Source organism: Nicotiana tabacum, chromosome 5 (assembly GCF_000715075.1).
Source record: "Nicotiana tabacum cultivar K326 chromosome 5, ASM71507v2, whole genome shotgun sequence".
NCBI classification, from domain to species: Eukaryota; Viridiplantae; Streptophyta; class Magnoliopsida; order Solanales; family Solanaceae; genus Nicotiana; species Nicotiana tabacum.
The window spans coordinates 145,913,222-145,937,739 of NC_134084.1; the positions used below are offsets into that span (position 1 = coordinate 145,913,222).

At 41.7% G+C, this 24,518-nt stretch overlaps 1 protein-coding gene across 1 annotated transcript; it reads left to right on the plus strand.

The window, feature by feature from the left end:
• The first annotated feature begins 15,283 nt into the window (after window positions 1-15,283).
• LOC107761025 (putative glycosyltransferase At5g03795) lies at window positions 15,284-18,145 on the plus strand. Its single transcript, XM_016579177.2, has 4 exons — window positions 15,284-15,544; window positions 15,779-15,990; window positions 16,421-16,766; window positions 17,322-18,145. The coding sequence occupies exons 1-4, from the start codon at window positions 15,317-15,319 to the stop codon at window positions 17,988-17,990; spliced, it is 1,455 nt and encodes a 484-aa protein (XP_016434663.2). The 5' UTR covers window positions 15,284-15,316; the 3' UTR covers window positions 17,991-18,145.
• The last annotated feature ends 6,373 nt before the right edge of the window (window positions 18,146-24,518 follow it).

Consider the following 24,518-nt stretch of genomic DNA (forward strand, 5'->3'; position numbering starts at 1 on the left):
CTGCCCAGCAATCCCGCATATGTGGTCCACCCATCGCATTTGCAATACTGCTTCTGCGGTTCTTACTTAAAGTTCCATCTCCGCACTTGCGACCCAGATGTCGCATCTGCGTTCCCGCAGGTGTGGTAATCCTATCGCTTCTGCGGTCCTTGCTCAAATTCCTCTTAGCCACTTCTGCGGCTCAACTCCACATCTGCGGTAGTCACATCTGTGGCCTACCAACTGCAGATGCAGTTATGACAGCAGCCCAAAGACTTCAGCTGCAATTTCCAACTTTCCAACTTACAGTTAACCACCCAAAATCATCCCGAGGCCCCCGGTACCTCAACCAAAGGCACCAACAAGTCCAATATCCCTGTCCAAACTTATACCAATCCTTAAAACACCTAAAACAACATCGAAACGACAAATCAACCTTGAATTCAAGCCTAAGAACTCCAAAACTCTAAAAATACGCTTTCGTTCAAAAAGTCTACCAACCCTCGTCCGAATGACCTGAAATTTTCCACAAACGTCACATTCAACACTAAGGAGCTACTCCAACTTTCGAAATTCCATTCCGACCCTCGGATAAAAATCTCACTATTGAATCGGAAACTTCAAAATTCGACCTTTCGTCATCTCAAGGCTAAATTAGCTACGGACCTCCAAAACACAATCCGAACATGCCCCTAAGCCCGAAATTACCCATCGGAGCTAACAGAACCATCGGAATTCCATTCCGAGGCCGTCTTCACACTGTTCCGACTATGATAAAATTTCCAACACTTAAGCTCTCATTTAGGGACTATGTGTCCCAAAACTTTCCGAAACTCAAAACCGAACATCCCAACAAATCAAAATAGAAAAAATAATCACGGGGAAAGCAGTTAATAAGGGATCAGGGCATTAATTCTTAAGACGACTGGCCGAGTCGTCACCTCCTCCTACACTTAAACATTTGTTCGTCCTCGAACGATCATAGAGACATACTTGAAGTAGTGAAAAGATTAGGGTAACGGTTGCGCATATCCAGCCCGGTCTCCCAGGTCGCCTGCTTGACTGGCTAACCACGACACTAAACCTTCGCTGATGCAATGTTCTTTGACTTCAGCTTTCTAACCTACCTATGCAATATTGCCAATGGCTCCTCAACGTAGGATAGATCCTTGTCCAACTGGACTGAACTTAATTCTAACACGTGAGACAAATCACTGTGAAACCTCCGGAGCATCGAAACATGAAATACCGAATGAACTCCTGCCATGCTAGGAGGTAAGGCATGCTCATAAGCAACCTCCCCAACACGCCTCAATATATCAAAAGGGCTAATAAACCTCGGACTCAAGTTCCGTTTCTTCCCAAATCTCATAATGCCCTTCATAGGCGAAACCCGACGTAGAACCCGCTCTCCAACCATATAGGAAATGTCACGAACCTTCCGCTCCGCATAACTCTTCTATCTGGACTGGGCTGTACGAAGTCTATCCTGAATCACCTAGACCTTCTCCAAAGCATCCTGCACCAAGTCTGTGCCTGATAATCTGGCCTCACCCGGCTCAAACCAACCCAGCAGGGACCTATACCGCCTACCATATAAGGCCTTATACGGTGTCATCTGAATGATGGGCTAGTAGTTGTTGTTGTAAGAAAACTCCGCCAATGGCAAGAACTGCTCCCAAGACCCTCCGAACTCAATCACACATGCATGGAGCATATCCTCAAGAATATAAATAATGCGCTCGGACTGTCTGTCCGTCTAAGGGTAAAATGTTGTACTCAACTCCACCCGACTTCCCAACTTATATTGAACGGCACTACAAAACGATGATGTGAATTGAGTACCTCTATCTGAAATAATGGAAAGTGGAATACCATGAAGACGAACAATCTCCCATATATAAATTTCCGCTAGGCGCTCCGAAGAATAGGTAGTACACACAGGAATGAAGTGCGCGAACTTGGTCAGCCAATCCACAATCACCCAAATAGTGTCGAATTTTCTCAAAGTCCGTGGGAGCCCAACTACAAAGTCCATGGTGATCTGCTCCCACCTCCACTCCGGAATCTCTATCTGCTGAAGCAACCCACCCGGTCTCTGGTGCTCATACTTCACTTGCTGACAGAGGAGGCACCGAGCTATAAATCCAACTATATCCTTCTTCATCCGTCCCCACCAATAGTGTTGCCTCAAATCCTGATACATCTTCACAACACCGGATGGATGGAATACCGCGAACTGTGGGCCTCCTCTAGAATCAACTCCAGAAGCCCACCAACATTGGGTACACAAATCCGACCATGCATCCTCAATACCCTGTCCTCACCAATAGTCACATCTTTGGCATCTCTGTGCTGAACGTTGTCCTTGAGGACAAGCAAATGAGGGTCATCATACAGACGCTCCTTGATACGATCAAATAAGGAAGACCGAGAAACTACGCAGGCTAGAACTCGACTGAGCTCCGAAAGATCCAATATCACAAACTGGCTGGGTAAGGCCTGAACATCCATGCTATAGGCCTCTCCGATGCTGGTAAATAAGCTAAACTCCCCAAACTGTCTACCCGGCAACTCAAAGCATCGACCACCATATTAGCCTTGCCCGGGTGATACAAAATAGTGATATCATAGTCCTTCAGCAACTCCAACCCTCTGGCGCAAATTAAGATCCTTTTGCTTGAACAGTTGCTGCAAACTCCGATGATTAGTATAAATCTCGCAAGAAACACCATACAAATAATGGCGCCAGATCGTCAGGACGTGAACAATGGCAGCAAGTTCTAGATCATAGACAGGGTAGTTGTTCTCATGCACCTTCAACTGTCTGGACGCGTAGGCAATCACCCTACCATCCTGCATCAAAACCGCTCCAAGGCCAATCCTCAAGGCATTACAATAAATAGTGTAAGACCCCAAACCTATAGGCAATATCCAAACTGGGGTTGTAGTCAAAGCTGTCTTGAGCTTCTGAAAGATCGCCTCACACTCTTCCATACACTGGAACGGAGCACCCTTCTGGGTCAGTCTGGTCATATGGTTGCAATCGATGAAAATCCCTCAACAAAATAACGGTAATAACCCGCCAAAGCCAAGAAAACTGCAGATCTCTGTAGCTGAGGATGGTCTGGGACAATTCTACACAGCCTCTACTTTCTTCGGATCCACCTGAAAACCCTTACTCGACACCACGTGGCCTAAGAATGAAACGGTATCCAACCAAAACTCACATTTCGAGAACTTAGCATATAACTTCTTTTCTCTCAAGGTCTGAAGCAATGTCCTCAAGTGTTGCTCATGATCTTCCCGACTCTGGGAATACACCAGAATATCATCAATAAAGACAATGACGAACAAGTCAAGATACGGCCGGAACACACTATGCATCAAGTGCATAAAAGATGATGGGGCATTGGTCAGCCTAAATGACATAACAAGGAACTAGTAATGACCATACCGAGTCCGAAAGCAGTCTTTGGGATATCTGGCTCCCAAATCTTTAACAGATGGTAACCTGAGCGCAAGTCAATCTTAGAAAACACCCGGGTGCCCTGAAGCTGCTCAAACAAATCATCAATACGAGGCAAAGGATAATTGTTCTTCACTGTAGCTTTGTTCAACTAGCGATAATCAATACACATATGCATAGAACCATACTTTTTCTTCACAAACAAGATAGGAGCACCCCAAAGTGATACACTGGGCCTAATAAAACCCTTATCAAGCAATTCCTGTAACTGATCCTTTAACTCCTTCAACTCAGGAGGAGCCATACGATACGGAGGAATAGAAATGGGCTGAGTGTCTAGCAACAGATCAATGCCAAAATCAATATCTCTATCAGGTGCCATGCCTAGAAGATCAGCTGGAAACACATCGGGAAAACCCCGTACTACTGGGACTGAATCAACTAAAGGGGTATCAACACTAACATCTCTCACATAAGCTAAATGCGTGTCACCCCTTCTCAACCATACGCTAAGATTTAAGAAAAGAAATTACTCTACTTGGAGTATTATCTAAAGTACCCCTCCACTCAACACGCGGTACACCTGGCATAGCCAGCATTATAGTTTTGGCATGACAATCAAGAATAGCATAATGGGGCAACAACCAGTCCATGCCCAAGATAATATCAAAATCTACCATACTGAGCAAAAATAAATTGGCTCTGGTCTCAAAACCACTAAGAGCAATGAAACACGACCAATAAATGTGGTCCATAACACGAGAATTTCCCACAGGAGTAGAAACATAACTAGGGGAACTCAAAGAATCCCGAGGTACACCCAAATGCGGATCACAATAAGAAGACACATAAGAGTAAGTGGAGCCTGGATCGAATAGAACCGATGCATCTTTTTGACAAATCAATATAATACTGTGATAACAAAATTGGAGGCAACAACCTCGATACAGTAAGGAAGAGCATAGTATCAGGCCTGGCCTCCCCCTCTAGGGCGACCTCTACCTCCTCGACCTTCACCTCTAGCTGGCTGAGCAGGTGGGGTAGCAACTGGAGCTATAATCATAGCCTGAGAACTTAGCGGAGCACGCTGTAGCTAAGAAGTCTACGGAGGTTCACCCCTCCTAAGTTTGGGGAAATCCCTCACCATATGGCATGTGTCACCAAACTCAAAACAAGTGGTGGGAGGACATGGCGGCTGTGACTGGCTTGGGCCAGGTCTACTGGACTAACCTCTGAAAGCACCCCGCGTAGGAGGCGCGCTAGAAACTGAAGGTGCATAATAAGTCTCCTAAGGCCTAGGAGGAGCTGGAATACTACTGGCTGCTGGAAGAGCTGAATGAAAATGGCGACTTATATAACCCCTACCATGATGACCTGCAGCTGGGGCACGGGCGCCAGAATAATGGCCCGTTCTCGAGACCTCTTGGCCTCCCTATCCTCTCTCTCCCTAGCATGCATACCCTCAATCCTTCTAGCAATGCTCACCACCTGCTGATAAGAAATATCCATCTCCAACTCATGAGCTATGCTATAACTGATGTTGGGAATAAGGCCCTCAATAAACTGTCGAACCCTATCGCGAATAGTAGAAACCAAGGCTGGTGCATGTCTAGCCAAACTAGTGTAACTGACGGCATACTCTGAGACAGTCATAGCACCCTATCACAAATGCTCAAACTTTGTGCGCCATGCGTCCCTGAGGCTCTAAGGAACATACTCTCTCAAGAACAGATCTGAAAACTGACTCCAAGTCAGTGAAGCATCCTCATCCAGACTGTCTAACTCATAGGTGTGCCACCACTCATAGGAAGCTCCTCGAAGTTGGAAAGTAGTGAAGGAAACCCCGCTCGATCCTGATATACACATGGTATGGAGAATACGGTAACACTCGTCTAGAAATCCCAGAGCATTACCTGATGCTAGACCACTAAATATAGGAGGCTTGTACTTCTTGAACCTCTCAAGCCTCACCTGGTCGTCCTTGAAAAATGTTGCCCTGTCCTCGGGCTGATCTCGGGATGTAGGTTGTACAGGAATAATCTTAAGGACCAGCTCAACATGCACTCACTAATTAGGAGTGCAGGCGGCAAGAGTCTATGCTCCTCCCCCGGCCTGAGACGTAGCTGCAGCAAGGGGAGGCAACCCTGCCTGAGCCAAAGTGGTGTACATGCTCATGAACTATGCCAGAGTCTCCTGAAGTGCTGGAGTAGTAGTAGCAGTAGGTGTACCAGGTGTCTGGACTCCGGCTGGAACTATTGATGGTACCTCAGTGGCAGCTCGCGCAAGTGCTCTGGCTGCACCACGTGCGCGTTCTCAGCCTCTACCTCGGCCCCGGCCTTTGACAGCTACAGTAGGGGGCGTGAGTGCCTGATCATCTCGGGTAGTGCATGTCCTCACCATCTGTGAGAGAAAAGAAGACAGAAGTTTAGAATTATGATATCAAATCTCGTACGACAAGGAAATCAAATGAAGTAAAAATTTTCCAAATGGTTACATAGCCTCTCGTAGATAAGTATAGACATCTCCGTACCGATCAGCGAGACTCTAATAAACCGGTTTATGATTCATGACTCCTATGAACCTAGAGCTCTAATACCAACTTGTCACAACCCCGGTTCGCCCTTCGTGAACCATCGTGAAGGCACCTAGTCTCTACGACTAGATAAGCCTAAAATACAGAAGATAAACCAAATCTACGTAAGAAAATAATTTAAAACGGGAATAGAGTAATAAAGCAGCGTTTAAAAGTGCCGCTCGGCATATACAATATTAACTCTTAAAAACCAATACACTTTTTCCAAAACCCAGAAACCCAAGAATCACAAGCTATGAATATAATAAAAATACTCTAACTCCGGAATGTCTACATCAACAGAAGAAAATAGAAGGGCTATCACTACAAGATAGAATAGAAAGGGACTCCTCGGTCTGCGGACGCGGAAGATATACCTCGAAGTATCTGGAACAGTCGCATCGCCTCAAGGGTGATAGGAATACCTGGATCTGCACATGAAAAACATGTGCAGAAAGGGCATGAGTACACTACAGCGGTACTCAGTAAGTGTCAAGCCTAACCTCGGTCGGGTAGTGACGAGGAAGGTTAGGGCCCTACTGAGGTTAAATAACATATAAGATATAATAGTGTAGAATAAGACAGTATAATTAAGTGCAATAGTAAGAAATAACGTAAAATAGAAAGAACAACAACAACTAGTACGGAGATAAAATAATCAGGGAAAGGAAATACAACTCAACATAGAGATAACAATTGGGGTACCTTCCAGGATAGCATCGTGTAGTCTCAATTACATCTAGCCAGTGGATCTCCCGGGACGCCGTCCCGTAGTCCATCATATATATCTGAAGGATCTCTCGGGACCCCGTCCTGTACTCCAACTATCAGTGTGTGGGGATCTACCGGAATCCCAATCCATAGTCCCAAATATAAATACCCAGTACTGGAGAATCTACCGGGTGCAGCCCCGTAGTTCCATATAACTGTGTCGGGGGATCTACCGGAATCCCACATCTGTAGTCCCAATTAAACAAACTAGGGGGATCTACCGAAATCCTACATCTGTAGTCCCAAATAAACAGACAAGGGGGATCTATCAGAATCCCACATTCGTAGTCCAAATGTAAATACACAACAACAACAGGAAAATATTCAGCAAATGTCAATTTCATATTAAGGCAAATAAGTAATTCTAGTCTAGCATTGTGCACAAAATTCAGGTAAAGCAGTTTGAGCAAATAAAGCAATTAAATTAGTTAGACATTCTTTCCTATGCTAACAACAGACTTAAAGTGCAAGTAATATAAATAGGGAAGGAAACATACTAGAAATTACTTACGAAAAACCGGATTTTCAACAATTAGTACAAGTACGCACTCGTCACCTCACGCACAAGGCATTTCAATTAACAATAATACCAAATCCTAATAGGAAGGTCCCCCATACAAGGTTAGACAAGCCACTTACCTCAAACCGGCTCAAAATCAACTCGAAACCACATTCATGCCACGAGTACTCAACTCCAAATAGCCCAAATTTATTCAATTCAATTTCATAATGTAAATAACACTTCAAGTAACTGATTCTACAAAGAAATTCTAAGCTAATACGCGAAATTAGGTAAAATGACCAAAATGCCCCTCGGGCCCACATCTCGGGATTAGGTAAAATTTACATTTCCAGAATTCTCACACTCTCTAGAGTTCATTCATATCAAAAGTTCCAAAATCGGACCTCAAATGGTCCCTCAAATCATCACTCAAAGATCTCTAATTAGTCAAGCCCTAACTCCCAAATTTACCACTGATTTTCGTTAAATTTTCATGTTTATAATGGTAAAAATCACCGCAATAACGAGTTTAGGTTCCAAGAATCTTACCTCCTCGAAGTTCCCTTGAATTCCCTCTCAAAAACCTCCCCAAAAGCTCACTTCCCGGATGAAAATGGTGAAAGAATAGCTCAAATTCGCGAAGGCAACTATGTATATGTTCTGCCCAGCAATCCCGCATCTGTTGTCCACCCATAGAATCTGCGATACCAGTTCTGCGGTTGGGGAACCGCTTCTGTGGTTCTCACTTAAAGTTCCATCTCCGCACCTGCAACCCAGATGCCGCATCTATGTTCCCGCAGGTGCGGTAATCCTATTGCTTCTGCGGTCCCTGCTTAAATTCTTCTTAGCCACTTCTGCGGCTAAACTCCGCATCTGCGGTAGTCGCATCTGCGGCCTACCAACCGCAGATGCGGTTATGACAGCAGCCCAACGGCTTCAGCTGCAATTTCCAACTTTCCAACTTCCCGTTAACCACCTGAAATCATCCCGAGGCCCCCAAGATCTCAACCAAAGACACCAACAAGTCCAATACCCCTGTCTAAACTTATATCAATCCTTAAAACACCTAAAAACATTAAAATGATGAATCAGCCACGGATTTTAGCCTAAGAACTCCAAAACTCTAAAAATACGCTTTCGGTAAAAAAATCTACCAACCCTCGTCCGAATGACCTGAAATTTTGTACACACATCACATTCAACACTATAGAGCTACTCTAACTTTAAGAATTCCATTCCGACCCTCGGATCAAAATCTCACTATCGAACCGGAAACATCAAAATTCGACCTTTCGGCATTTCTAGCCTAAACTAGCTACGGAGCTCCAAAATATAATCTTAACACGCCCCTAAGCCCGAAATCACCCAACGGAGATAACAGAACCATCAGAATTCTGTTCCAAGGCAATCTCCACACTGTTCTAACTACGGTCGAATTTCCAACACTTAAGCTCTCCTTTAGGGACTAAATGTCCCAAAACTCTCCGAAACTCAAAACTAAACATCCCGGTAAATCAAAATAGCAGAAATAAACACGGGGAAAGTAGTTAATAGGGGATTGGGGTGTTAATTCTTAAGACGACCGGCCGGGTCATCACACCCTATTTCCCGGGGCCTATGTTTCATACCTGCAGGTGCAGGTAGGCAAGATGACGGTCCCCTCTACTTAGGATCCTTGATCAACGAGAGTTGGCGTGCTTCACTTGATCCGAAGCTGCTTTTGATTTTGGTGCGATATGCTAGTATACATATATGGGCATGACGTGGCCCAGTCCCATCCTTGTACAGTTATATTTTTTTATTAAAGGTCTATAGATAGTTATGTATAGTTGGAAAGTATGTGGCCTTGTCGGCATCTAGTTTTGGGTATATAGTATCAATAGCAACCTTGCCGGCTCACCCACTATATTCTGTATGTATATATACATATGTCTTTTTGATAGGTTACCCTCACGTACGTTATTCATATTTATATCTTAAACGCATGCTTAAGGATGTTCGATATGTAGGATTCGGGAACCCGTCACGGCCCATCAGTTTGGGTCGTGATATGGAATATCCATTGTATGCATCCTCACCATCTGTGAGAGAATAGAAGAAGGAAACTTAGTATACCATCAACTGTACGATAGGATATGAATAAAGAGAAGTTTCCTAACACCCTATAGCCTCTCGAAGATAAGTACGGACGTCTCCGCACCAATTCGCAAGACTCTACTAGGCCTGCCCATAACTTGTGAGACCTACGTGAACCTAGTGCTATAACACCATGTTGTAACAACCTAATTCCATTATATATCGTGATGGCACATAACATCGTTGTTAGGCAAGCCAACACTGATCAACTAGTGATTTTCCGTTTAAATGAATTAGTGAGTAATAGCTTTTCCTTATTTGTCAAAAAAATTAGGAGATTTGCAATCTTAACATAAATAAAAGGAAACAATAAATACGATTCGTAATAATGTAGGCAACCTAAAATCATAAGTCTACTAGTGTGTGTGTCAAGACCTGGTGTCACAAGTATGTGGGTAATCTAGTAGAATATACAAAACAAATGCTAGCCTAATGTCTAAAAGGAAATAATCAGAAAATAAAATCATAAGAGAGACTCCAGCTGCTGTAGAACGGCTCAAAAAGGAAGGTCACCGGGAAGAGCTAGGGAATCAAGTCTATGCGCCGGACTGGTGGCCAGATGCACCTGACTCAAATCATGTACAATCAAGTACAAAAGTGTAGCGTGAGTACATAAAAGTATGTACCCAATAAGTATCTAATCTAACCTCAAAGAAGTAGTGACGAGAGTTTGACTCCGACACTTACTAGGGCCAATAATATAAATATATGTGATTGTAATTAGGCATGATATATATAGCCAACAATAAACTCAGAACAAGAAATAACTGAACGATTCGTTCATCATAATTAAGAAATCCAAAACACTTCCTTCATTTAAAAAATGTTCTTTAAAACAGTAAATTCATGCCAATTATAAAAAGGGCTTCCAATTCTATTATCATACACAAATTTCATCGAGGACGTTCGGCCCGATCCAACATAAAACTATAAACTATGCACTGCCGAGGGTCGAACAGTGCAAACCATGGATGCATCTATTAATCTGCCATGGCGAATAGCCCGCTCCCATGAGAGTAGTGGAAATAGTCACCCCAATCGCGGAATATACTTGCAATGCGGTTAAATATAAATATAACGTAACTTTTCTCAATTCTTTTCAAAATAATAATTTACTTGAACCCTTTGAAATCTTGAAATCATCAACTTAGTTCCATTCAATGAAAATCAATAAATATGTTCAGATTACAGTATCCACAAAGCATGGTGTAAGCCTAAAACTACCCGGACATAACAGGAATAGTAGCTACGTATGGACTCTCGTCACTTCGTACGTACGTAGCCCCCACATATAATTATATATTAAGTAAGTTCACCTATGGGGAAATTTTTCTCTTACAAGGTTAGAAAAGAGACTTAACTCGCCTCAAATTGCTCTATGTTCCAAGCTACAATTGTATACCGTCGAAATCGGGCTCGTCTATTACACGAAAGATCGAAATTGAAACATGATGGGTTAAAGATCGACCCCGGGTTCTATCGAACCAAGATACGAGGTTTGAATGCCCGTCCTCGAGAACATCAGGTCTATGACCCCATAATCGACCCTAACCTTGAATGAGCTCGAAGAAACGTTGCTAGACCGAATAACGGAAGGCGAAATATCTGTAACCAGTTGGGTATCACGGCGGAAATCTTGGCACATATCAATAAAAAACCGACCAATTACCAAATCATGGGATTTTACCTTTTATAGAATTGTACCTGAGGTGGGACTCCCCTACTATACAAATGGGGTCTGATTATTTGTAAAAACATTGTTACACGTATCCCAAAGCAATATACTGTTGTTTTCTCTTTAAAGTTCTTATTCAACTGTGTTTTAATACTAATTAAAGTCCATTCTATTCAAGGGTGATTCACTTCCCAAGGCTATTATTGTTCAAGTCTTGTGGTTTGAATTCATTTTATCATACTTTGATTCAATTGCAATTCAATTTATCGCTTTGTGTCAATTTAATCTACGTATCCTTAAAACCACTTACAAATTCAATTGTTATCCAATTTTGAGGGTAAATAGTTTTGTTCCCACCGTGGGGCTAAGGATAATAGTGGTTATTTGATACAAATTTCCATAACACACACTATTTTTATAACGACCCGACAAGTCATTTTGCTTTCTAGAACCCTATTCCCCTAAATAAGACTTCTGTACTTACTTTTACTGATTTATGACTTTTGGGGGTAGTTAGTTCGGGGTTTGAAAGCGTTTGGGTTGAAATCAAAATACTTGGTTCCTTAAGGTTGGCTTAAAAGGCCAATTTAGACTTCGGTCAATGTTTTGAGTAAACGACCTTGGAATCGAGATTTGATGGTTCCAATAGGTTTGTATGATGATTTCGGACTTGGGCGTATGTTCGGATCGGGTTTTGGATGACTTGGAAGCGTTTTGGCGCCTAATAATGAAAGTTGGTTCTTGAAGAATTTTGAAGTTCTTTAAATTTGGTTTGGAGTGAGTTTTGGTGATATCAAGGTCCAAATGGAATTTTGAGACCAGCAATAGTTCTGTAATATCATTTAAGACTTGCACACAAAATTTGTGTTATTCCGAGTAGTCTAACTATGATTCAGCGCATAAGGAGAATTTGGAAAACTTGAAGTTCAAAGTTTGATTCAATTTGGTTTTGGGGTATTATTCTAGGTTTCGTTGTTGTTTTTGTGTTTCGAGAGTTCTAGAAAGTCCGTATTATGATTACAGACCTGTTAGTGCCTTTGGACGGGGTCTCGAGTGGCTCGGGTGAGTTTCAGTCCCCTCGGAGCAAAGTGTGAGAAACCAGAAATTCCCAGTTCTGGTTTCCTTCTTCGCGAATGTGAGGGGACCATCGCGTTCGTGTAGAAAGAATTTTCGTTCGCGAAGGTCTGGGGTCGGGGACCTTCGCGTTCGCGTGAGGTAACTCACGTTCACGTAGAGTATCCTGGGTTGGGCTGGGCCGTTTTGTTCTTCACGTTTGCGAAGGAGCCCTCGCGTTCGCGAAGGGTAGGCCAAGCCAGCCTTCGTATTCATGAGACACTGGTCGCATTCGCGAAGTAGAGCCTCCAGGGGGTCTGAGTCGTTTGCCTTCGCGAACGTGAGGCCCCTTCCATGTTCACGTTGAAGGAGGCAGCTGGGCAGTGAGTTTTAAATACTCTAACTTATTTGAGATCCTTTGCAAGAACTTTTGCACATTCTCAATCCAACAAGTGCACTCCTTCAACTTCGTCTCTTCCTCTATTTATCCTCCATTTTTAAAGAAATGGCAAAGACCTGAAATACCGTTTCCCAAAAAGAAACACCTTCTACTTCGCGGCAAGCTAATGAAGCCAAAGAAACTGTTTCGCATACTGCCGTCGATGAACCAGTACAGGAACACCCTTTGAAACTTTTCATCCCCGGAGAATGCTCAGTAAATAACGATTTTAAGGTTGAAAAACCCTCTTCCGTACCTGGCCGGTGCGAAGACTTCTCCAGATACATCTATTCGATTACCGAAGAGATCCTCCCTACGGTTCGGATAGATTGCAACAGGGCCGATAAAATTGTAGTGGTCCCTGACCCCGAGGAGTCCATTACCACCTATGTCGAAGGATACCGAGTGTTTACACTTATCCCTTCACATTGAGACCGGTGGAATTGATCATTATAGACTTCTACAAGAGGTACGAGGTGTGCCTCGGTCAAATCCATCCTTCAATGTGGAGGATCATGATCCTCCATAAAGCTTGTGCGCTGGGCTAGCTAAGCCCCGTTCTCTAGTATCGATGAGGATCAAGATCGAGGCTGGCAAGGCCGTTTTGGCCAAGTGAGGACTTCGGACCTAATTACGGCTGAATGCATGCCATTCCCGAGAATTGGAATACAAAACATAAGCGGAACTTCCCTTCTAATATTGATTTTTATGTTTACTTCCCCTTTTCTTATTGGTGTTCGTGATGGTGCAGTCGTTGCTTGGGTTCCAAATGCCATTCCTCGAGTTGAGAAGTGGGTCTAGGGTATCGTTTCTCATATGCCCAACTTCGAGCGCTTGTGGCGCGAACTCTCGAAGGGCTGTTGGGAGGCCCGTTCCCATGGTAAGATCCGCTTTCCGATCAGGTCGTGTTAGGCCTCTGCTTTTATTATCAAGTCCTTATTCCCCTTACTTTCTCTCTCAGGTTTGTCTAAGGATGTCGAGCTTAGGCCTCCGGTTGTAGACGAGGACTTGCCGTTGAGTCTCCTGCTTCAGGAAGGCTGGCAAAAAGAAAAGGAGGAGGGTTCCGAGCTCCCAAGCTCGGAGAAAAAGAAACCAAGGAGGAAGTTGGTCCACAAATTAAAGGAAACCTCCAGCTCCCGAGTACTTGACTCGAGCGTACTCCACCGACTCAGGGACGAGTCTAAGGAGGATGAAATTTTAGTGGCCTGAGAGCCATCGGCCATCGAGGTACGAGTGCCATCCGAGGAGGGAACAATATAGGCCAATCCCTTACATATGTAAGAGGCTGATGCAACAGTAAGGGTCGAGAACCCTCAAGATGCCGGCTCTGCACCACCCGGTGTTATTGACATAATGGGATCACCTTCGTACACGGACTCGATGTTTGTTGAAGCTCAAACGATGGAGAAGCAGTCGAATGAGGGGGTCCATGGAGTGGTCGATCCCCTCCAAAGCTTTTTTGATGGCATGGACTCGACCACAACAGAGGATGTCACTAGATTGGTTGACTTAGAAGTACCAAGGAAAAGTCCACCCTCGGAGGTAGGTGGATCTAGTTCTAGACCAAGACTGGTCAACCGGTTCCCTGCCCTGATTGACGATCCCGGTCGAAAGCGATCGATTATTATCTGCGTTCCGGAGGATTCCCGGGTCCTTTTCGCACCCGTTGGGGGTAGATAGTTACCTTCAGTGCCTGGTGACTGAAGAGGACCATGCAAAGATGAATGAGGTGGATTCCCCATGCTTATTCAACGAAGCATAACAGGCACTGAATCCGGTAAGGTATTACAAACCTTTTCATTTTCCGACTTTGGTTACTTAGTGATCTTTAATATTTCTCCTTATATTCGCAGGCCTCGGTGCTTCACCACGAGACCTTCCTCCGATACTGAGAAGAGCTGAGCCTCCTCAAGGCCGAAGCCAAAGAGCTTACTGAGAAGAGAGACATGTACAAACTTCTCAGTGAACAACACGAGGAAGAGGCTAAGAGTCTTCGGTCTGAGTTGGATGCGGCTCAGAAAGAACATGCCGACCTGGTGGAACAGGTAAAAGTCTTTGAGGTTAGTGATGATTAGCTAGACTCTGGTGACTAACAGTCATAACCTGCAGGTCCAACAGGTGATCGATCGGATCGACCAACTTCGGGCCGAGATGGACGTTATCAAGGTCGAGGCCGAGGAGTGAAAAGGCAAAATGGACCGTTTGGCCTCGGAAAAGGAAACTGCCCGGGCGCAATTGGCCTCTGCAGAGGCTTAACATCGAATGTTGAGGGAGAAGGCTTAGGCACAGTCCCAGAAAGCCGAGGAACTCCAATCTCAACTAGGCTCGGCTGTTCGCCAAGGAGCTTAAAGCGGCCAAGTCGGTGGCTGAAATAACCAAGGCTCTTCCGATACGGAGTTTGAATTTATATATAAAATAAACCTACTAAAGTTTCAATAAATTTGAACCCATAATTTTAAATGTTATAATGAGTCCAAAGCTAAAAGTGAACTCTTTAAATTTAAATTTTAGAGTCGCTCTGCCTATGGCGTGGACCCATATATAGTGTGATATGAAAACCTAGGAATCTAGTTTTTTACTTCTGTTTCACTTTACCCTCTCAAAGTCATACCAAAAGTATCACGCCAAGAAGTGTATATATTTACATGCACAAATTTTGTCTTTTTTGTGTATTTGAGTTTAATAATTAGTGACTGACAGAAAAGAAGTTAGAAAAGGAAATGGGATTAATGTATTATCGTCCTCCTTCAAGTGCTGTATGGTTAATTATAGTGCCATTAGTTCTATTAGCTGCATGGTATTTGGGTGTACAGAGTTCAAAAAACTCTATTTTGGTCCTTTCTTCTCAGCCTTCTGCAAAAAATGTGACTACATCTACTAATCTCTCTGCTACTGTAGAGTTTTCTCCACCAAAATTTGCAGCAGAATTGAAAAAGGACCAGCTACCAGTAAGCCTATTTTCTTCTTTTTTTCAGCTACATATGCTAAATATTATTGGGCTAAACCAGACAAAGATGTCTTACGTTTTATATGTAGCTTCTTCAACTGGGAGTTGGGGACTTTGTTCGCTCAACCAACAATTGTTTCCCGGGAAGATGGATATAAGAGAATTGTTCTTTCTTGTATATATTCATTATTTTTTTCACGTTGTAATTAGTTATAGTTTTCTGATGTTTATGTAGAAGCAAGATGGTGTAGATCATGTTACAAGGAAGGAACCCCAGATGATTTTTTCCAAGAAAAAGTTGAGCAATTTAGGGAGAGTTGAAGCTGGGTTGGGAAAAGTGAGGGGTGCTATAAGAGAAGCTCAAAGTAATAGTAATAATGAAACATTTGATGACTCTGAATATGTCCCTAGAGGTCCATGTTACTGGAACCCCAGTGCCTTCCACAGGTAACTAGGGATTAGCATATCTTTTCGGTATGTTATATCTCAGCTCTGAATTCAGAATTTAAAACTTAGATGTTGAAAGTGTGAGTTTTGAAATGTATATTTAACTCTACTTATACTTGCTTTTTTGCATCCCCTTTGACCTGATAACACTAAGTTATGCCGGACCCGCCAACCCATTCTTGGATCCGATACTGTTATATCTAATAAACATATGTAGTATTAGGCCATTTGATTATTTGCCTAAAAGACTTTACCTAAAACTCTAGATTAATAATGTTTTGAGTCTTTGGTTCCTAGGTTGCAAAAATACAAGATTACATAAGTTTTTCAACAGAGTAAATTATGTAATACTCCTCCAGGGAAGTCACTATTTCATCATTGTCAACCTTATTGGCTATTGAATTAAGATTCTTTACTTGGAATTTTGCAGGAGCTATATAGAAATGGAAAAACATTTCAAGATTTATGTATACGAGAAAGGTGAACCCCCTGTTTTTCATTATAGTTCAAGTGAAGGTATCCTTGGAATAGAAGGAATTATGATTCATCAGATTGAGATAAGCAAATTTCGGACGAATGATCCTGAGAAAGCTCATGTTTACTTCCTTCCATTCAGTGTGTTTTCCATAGTAAGCTATGTTTATGTTGTTGATTCTCACCAATGGGGTCCTATGAAGAATACAGTTGCTGATTATATTGATGGTATCTCCACAAAATACCCTTATTGGAATAGAAGCCTTGGATCTGATCATTTCATGCTTGCTTGCCATGATTGGGTAAGGAATCACCACCTTTTCTGAGGGGAAAATGGTCAAATTTACCCCTATACTATACGAAATATTTTAATTTTAGCAGTTATATTTTAGGGTCATTCATACGTGTCGTTAGCAAATCATCTCGTATTCTCTTGACTTTAACAGAGTTCCAACCTGAAACATAACGAATGATAATCTCAAACATAGTAAAAAATTAGATGAGTAAATTTGGATATTTTCTTGAAATCTTTTTGGGACGTAGAATCTAGCTGGTCCATACTGGAGTTATAAGTCAAGAGCAAATACGAGACTAATGACTACCTTTTCCCTTTTCTTTTAAACTACTCAAGTACTGAAAGTTGAAGAAAAGCATCAACACACAAAAGAAAAACTTTCCTAATTCAAAGACTGATGATTAACCAAAGGCCTAAGAATCACAGTTCATTAAGCCCTTTTTGGACAGCATTTCCTTGGTAAATGGAAGGTCTCGAGATCATTTTGATATTTTCTTGAATGTATATGAGTTGGTGTATATTACATCTCAAGTCGTTTTTCTGAGTGATAGATATATTGCAGGCTCCTGAAATTTCCACAGCGGTTCCATACTTGTACAAGAACTCGATTAGAGTACTATGCAACGCGAACACTTCTGAAAGATTTAATCCCTCAAAGGATGTAACTTTGCCAGAAATCTATCTCCCTCAAGGTACAATGAAAGGCTTAATTGGAGGGCCATCTCCGTCCCAACGTTCTGTTTTAGTCTTTCACGCGGGAGGTATTCATGGCTACATAAGGCAAGTGTTAATGGAAAAATGGGGAAACAATGATGATCAAGAAGTGCAAATTCATGAGTATCTTCCTAAGAATGTTTCATATTATGGTATGATTAGAAAGAGTAAGTTTTGTATTTGTCCTAGTGGATGGGAAGTGGCTAGTCCAAGAATGGTTGAAGCACTTTACATGGGATGTGTTCCTGTACTATTGAAAGATCATTATGTAGCACCTTTTAGTGATGTTTTGAATTGGAAAAGTTTTGCTGTTGAAATGACTTCAAATGATATACCTAATTTGAAGAAGATTTTGATGGCAATATCTCAAAAACAGTACATTAAAATGCAGAAGAGAGGACTTCAAGTAAGGAGGCATTTTGAGGTCAATTTCCCTCCTAAGAGGTATGATGTTTTTCATATGATTCTTCATTCTATTTGGCTTAGAAGGCTCAACATTCAAGTCCGCGATACGTGAACATCCCAGTTTAATTTAGGGGAAAGAATCACTGCAATTTTATGATGATGAAGAAATTTGGACATTTTGGATTCAACCCGTTGTTATGGTAATAATCTGCAGGTAGAATACTTTATTGTTTATGTCAAGTTTTAAGCTACAGTTCAATGTAACAAAGTAATAATGATGCTGGGTTTACCATTTATTCGGCAAAACGTCAAAGATCTCTCAAATTTCGACTCTAGAAGCAACTGTTGAAACTACTGTAAAGCGTTATCGATCACCATACGAAATGAAGCAACAGCTAGCACACTAAGCTAAGATCAACCAATGCTCGAATGTGAAGCTTTTCTTTCTCACGCTAAGTGACTTCCGAGGTTATTCTCTGCTGCATTGATCTTTTCACTCCCCATCCTTTGAATAATACAATTCAATCATCTATTATTGATTAATAACAAGATTACTCATATTAGGAGGAACATTAACACTTCATTGGTTTAAAATGATATTGCGCTACGAAAACTGTTAGGACCGAAAAAGTCAGGTGTCATGCGGAAGCTAGTAAAGCAACACTTCAACGACGATAAATCAGATAACAAAAGAGATATATACCAAATGAGACACAAACATATAACGTGGTTCGGTCAACCGACCTACATCCACGGCGAAGACGAGCAATCCACTATATAAAAGAGAGTACAAAAATATTGAAAGAACAACCTCACGAAGAGGCAAACAAAAGTGACACACTAACACTTATCCCGTAAAGTTCTCCCCCTAAACAAGACCCTCAAGCCCCTTATGGCTACATTGTGGATGCTACTGAATGAGAAGGACAGATCTTCAATTTATAGAGCTCCAAACTTTTTCCTACAAGAAAAGGGACTAGCCAAATATGGAGGAATTATATTTTTCTTCTAAGAAAAGAAAAATCTAATTATGGTAAATATGTTGTCACATCCTTCATGAGATAGGAAAATCAATTATGGTAAGAAAATCTAGACAAACACCTAACAATTCTCCCCCTTGGCCTGAATTTTCTAATAAAATTATTAGGTGTTGTCTTGATTTTCTTACTATTTTTTGTTTTCCTATCTCATGAAGGAAAGGACAACATATTTACCATAACAAAGTTTTTCTTTTCCTAGATGGAAAATATAAGTCTTCCATATTTGGCTAGTCCTTTTCTTGTAGGATAAAGTTTGGATTTATATAAATTCAGGATCCTTCCTTCTTATTCAGTAGCATTCACAATGTATCCATGGAGGCTTGAGAGTCGTGTTTAGAGGGAGAACTTTATGGTACAAGTGACAGTATGTCACTTGTGTTTGTCTCTTCGTGAGGCTATTCTCTTTATAATTAGTATTCACTTTTATATAGTAGATTACTCATCTCCATCGTGGACGTAGGACAGTTGACCGAACCACGTTAAATGTTTGTCTCTTTTGGTATATTTCTCTTTTGTTATCGGATTTATCGTCGTTCAAGTGTTGCTTTACTAACTTCCGCATGACACCTGGTTTTTTCGGTCCTAACAAGTGGTATCAGAGCGATGTTCAAGACAGGTTCATCTTGTCAGGTTTAGTCCTAGTCGCATCCTATTTGAAGGTAATCATGATTTTTATTTGAGAAATTTGACCGGAGTACTACTCGCGTTGAGACAAACTTAGCAGTGGAGATTTGGAGATGCGACCTGTTGAAGGCTATATGGAGAAGGTGGATCAAATTTGTTTTGTTAATAAATTTAGGCCAAGGAGGAGAATTGTTCGGTGTTGTCCTGATTTTCTTACCATATTTTGTTTTTCCTATCTCAGGAAGGAAAAGATAACATATTTACCATAAGAGGGTTTTTCTTTTCCTAGATAGAAAATATAAGACTTCCATATTTGGCTATTCCTTTTTCTTGTAGGAAAAGATTTTGATTTCTATAAATTCAGGATCATTCATTCTCATTCAGTAGCATTCACAATGTAGCCATAGGGGGCTTGAGAGTCGTGTTTAGGGGGGAGAACTTTATGGGACAAGTGTTAGTGTGTCACTAGTGTTTGCCTCTTCGTGAGGTTGTTCTCTCGCTATTTTGTACTCTCTTTATATAGTGGATTGCTCATCTCCGCCGTGGACGTAGGTCAGTTGACCGAACCATGTTAAATATTTGTGTCTCTTTTGGTAGATTTCTATTTTATTGTGTGGTTTATCGTCGTTTAAAGTTTTCTTTGCTAGCTTTCGCATGAAATCTAACTTTTTCGATCCTAACCGAAACAAATATCGTTTACGTCTTTTCATTAATTCATTTTGTATTATAGTATTAATGTTTTTAAGTTTGCTTCTTAAGCTTTAGAATTAGTAAAGAAATAGCAAGAGGATCCAACATCACCTTCAACGCCACGGACATTCTTCAATTTTGATGCAGAAAGCCAATTTCCAAATGTGATATATAAACTATTCTCCGTTCGTTGACCCACGAACTCGTGATGTAAAGGTCATTAAGAAAAGTTGGGAATTTGGTTTCAGTGAACGATTCTGACGACTTTTTATTTTTTAAGGCTGCTTATATCTTTAAGATAAACTCGCATTGCTTTGAGATTGGGATGGACACGAGTTTCAATTAGTCTTCCTTTATATATAAACTTATATATTAATGATATATTTAAACTATCCATATAGACTAAGACCTTATTCATCAACAGCGTAACGTCGAGGAGAATGAGGCAGTCAACTATAGCCTCTTTATCATGTGCTATGTTTAGTTTATCTAATCCTAAAAAGAGACCGGATGAGAATGAGAAGTAAGAGAAAGTGAGAGAAAAGATCTCTAACACGAGCTCAATCACATGCATGTAGCATGTAATAAATGGGTTAGAAATGAACACAGTGTTTTGGACATGAAATAAATATTAAATTTTGAATCTATAAATTTTATAAGAGTATGTTACGCAATAATAATTTAAATATTGAATTCATCAAATTTAAATTTTGAATTCATGTTTGACTATAATTAGAATATGGTAAAGTCATTGGAACCTAAATTACCATGTTGCACACACCCACACAGGTCAAGACTTTAGTTTTAAGGTGTATGTGAGCTGAACTAGGTGTGCAGTTTTCAAGATTCTCGCTCAAGTCTGCCAAAGGAAGGAAGTAAGTAAGCCTAAGTACTTAGCCCACAAGAACATCCAAATGGGTAGTCTAGTTACAGTTAATGAAGTATAAAAATTATGAGAAATCAGGATACAAATTTTAGTAAAGCCAAAAAAACGTTAAACGATTTACCCCATAGGACTTGGTGAATAGAATTATCCCCTCTCGGAATTCGGAAAGCAAAGTTATTCAACAAAGAAGTACTAGCCTACAAGACATGAGTATACGGTCGAAATCGAGCTCCCCTACGACATGGTAGGTTATGCTCGGAAAGGACTGAAGATCGACTCCAAGTCTCACCGAATTGGAACCTGATGTCAGAACGCCTGCCTTCGAGAACATTGAGCCCGTGATCCCGGAATCGACAAGCTCGAAGAAACATTGTTAGCATAACCAAAAAGACCGAAATATCTGTGACCGGTCGGATATTCGGCGGAATCTCGGCACGTATCAATAAGGAACCGGCAATCAGCAAATCAAGAGATTTTTTACCTTTTATGAAAATTGTACCTAAAGTAAGACTCCTCCATTATATAAAGGGGGTCTGATAATTCGTTTATCACATTGTAACATGCATTCCAAAGCAATATATTATTATTTCTCTCTTTAAGCTCTTATTCTTCGATATCTTGATATCTATCGAAGCGCATCCAGTTCGAGTGTGACTGGCCTTCTAAGAGTAATTGTTCAATTCGTGTGGTTTGCATTTACTTTAACATTTTTTATTTCAATTGAAACTTAATTTATCGCTTGTGTCAAGTTAATCCACGTATCCTTAAAACCACTTACAAATTCAATTGTTATCTGGTTTTGAGGGTAAACAGTTTAGCGCTCACTGTAGGGCTAAGGATAATAGTGGTCATTTGATACAATCTTTCATAACACACTACTTTACACTTATTCTTTAAAGTGCCTCTAATTTCAGGTTAAATCTCAAAATGTCAAACTCAGAATCAGCACCCTGCATGTTGATAATGAGTTCGGCCATCACGATGAAAATAACAACATAGTGCCCAGTGATAGGGTATTGTCTGTCAATCCCATCTGAATTCTGGTTGCGGACCCGATTGACGCTGACTTGCATGTGGCTATCGACACTAATCTGCCTATCGACCCCGAGAATAGCGTCTGTGGTGGAGCCCGATCAACAACTCAAAATACACAAAATATTGGAGGATACGGGATCAATTAATAGATGATCTTCGAAATGTTATAGTCTCAACAGGCGGCTGATCTGTCCCAGGAAGTCACCCGCAGGGATGAACCGGTCGCAAAGAGTTCGAATGAAAATGAATCAGGGACTAACCCCGAGATCATAAAGATGCTCGAGGAACCGACCAAACGGGTTGAATCAGGGGAGAAGAAAATCAAAGCTAATGATAAAAAGGTGGAAACCTACAATTCCAGGGTCGACCAAATCCCAGGAGCACCGTCGCTATTAAAAGTCATAGATTCCAAGATGTTCGTGTAAAAACCTTTTCCTCGGAGTGCGGCTCCAGAGTCGATCCTTAAGAAGTTCCACATGCCCGAGATTCCTAAGTACAATAGAATGACCGACCCAAATGAGCATGTAACCTCCTACAAATGTGCCATCAAAGGGAACGACTTGGAGGACGATGAGATGGAGTCCATCTTGTTGTAGAAGTTCGGAGAGACCCTGTCAAAAGGAGCTATGATATGGTATCACAACTTGCCTCCTAATTCTATTGGCTCATTTCCTATGCTTGCAGATTCTTTCGTGAAAGCACATGCCAAGACTATCAAGGTCGAGACCAGGAAGTCGGACATTTTCAAAGTAAAACAGATGGATAATGAGATGCTAAGAGAGTTCGTGTCCCGGTTTTAAATGGAACGGATGGACCTGCCACCGGTTGCTGATCATTGGGTCGTTCAGGCCTTCACCTAAGGACTCAATGTTCGAAACTCGATGGTTTCATAATAGTTGAAAAAAATTGGTGGAATACTCGGTTGTTACTTGGGCCGACGTGCATAAGCGGTACCAATCTAAAATCACGATTGAAGATGATCAACTTGGGGTCTCTTCCGGCTCCATTTATCTAATCAGATCTGTTGACAGAGTCAAAAGAGACGTTGATCGTGAACCAAGATCGGATAGGGATCGATATCGACCATATTCGAAACTCGATGGTTTCATAATAGTTGAAAAAAATTGGTGGAATACTCGGTTGTTACTTGGGCCGACGTGCATAAGCGGTACCAATCTAAAATCACGATTGAAGATGATCAACTTGGGGTCTCTTCCGGCTCCATTTATCTAATCAGATCTGTTGACAGAGTCAAAAGAGACGTTGATCGTGAACCAAGATCGGATAGGGATCGATATCGACCATACAGTGGAGACCGAAGAGGCAGTGAGTCTCGGCGAAACCCTATGAGAAGTGAAAGGAAAAATGATGAAAGTCAAAACAATCAGGGACTCATGAGCAAAAGTGGTTTCGACAGGCCTATCGGGTCCAAGGAAGCGCCGAGGTTATCAGAATACAATTTCAGCGTCGCCGCTGCCGCCATCATATGTACCATCGGATGCATCAAAGATACAAAATGTCCTAGACCTTTACAGTCCGACCTAGCCCAAAGGGATCCTAACCTAATGTGCAGATATCACGGCACTCACGGCCAGAGAATAGAAGACTGCTTACAATTAAGAGAAGAGGTGGCCCTACTATTCAACAACGAACATCTCTGAGAATTCCTGAGTGATCGGGCCAAGAACCATTTCAAGAATAGGGACTCTAATAAGCAGACTGAGCAAGAAGCGCCTCAGCACGTCATTAACATGATCATCGATGGAGTCGACATTCCCCAGGATCTGATGCTGAAACGCACCAAAGTATCCATCATAAGGGAAAAATGGACTCGGGATTACGTACCGGAAGGAACCTTGTCTTTCAATGACGAAGACACTAAGGGGATTGTGCAACCTCACAATGATGCACTAGTAATATCGGTACTCATAAATAAATCTCGAATTAAGTGTGTGTTAATTGATCCAGGTAGCTCAGCCAACATTATCAGATCAAGGGTCATATGACAACTCGGCCTACAAGATCAGATCGTACCTGCGGTCTGAGTTCTGAACGGGTTCAACATGGCATGACCACTAAAGGGGATATAACATTACCAGTGAACGTCAATAGAACCATACAAGAAGCCATGTCCTACGTAATTGAAGGTGATATGAGATACAACGCTCTGTTTGGGAGGCCATGGATTCACAACATGAGAGCAATACCTTTGACATTGCACTAGGTGCTGAAACTCCCAACACCCGGAGGAGTCAAAATAGTTTACGGGGAAAAACTGGCCTCCAAGGAGATGTTCGCAGTCGATTAAGTGATCTCGGCATCCACACTCTCGTCATTGGAGTATCCGAATCGGATGGTAAAAGAC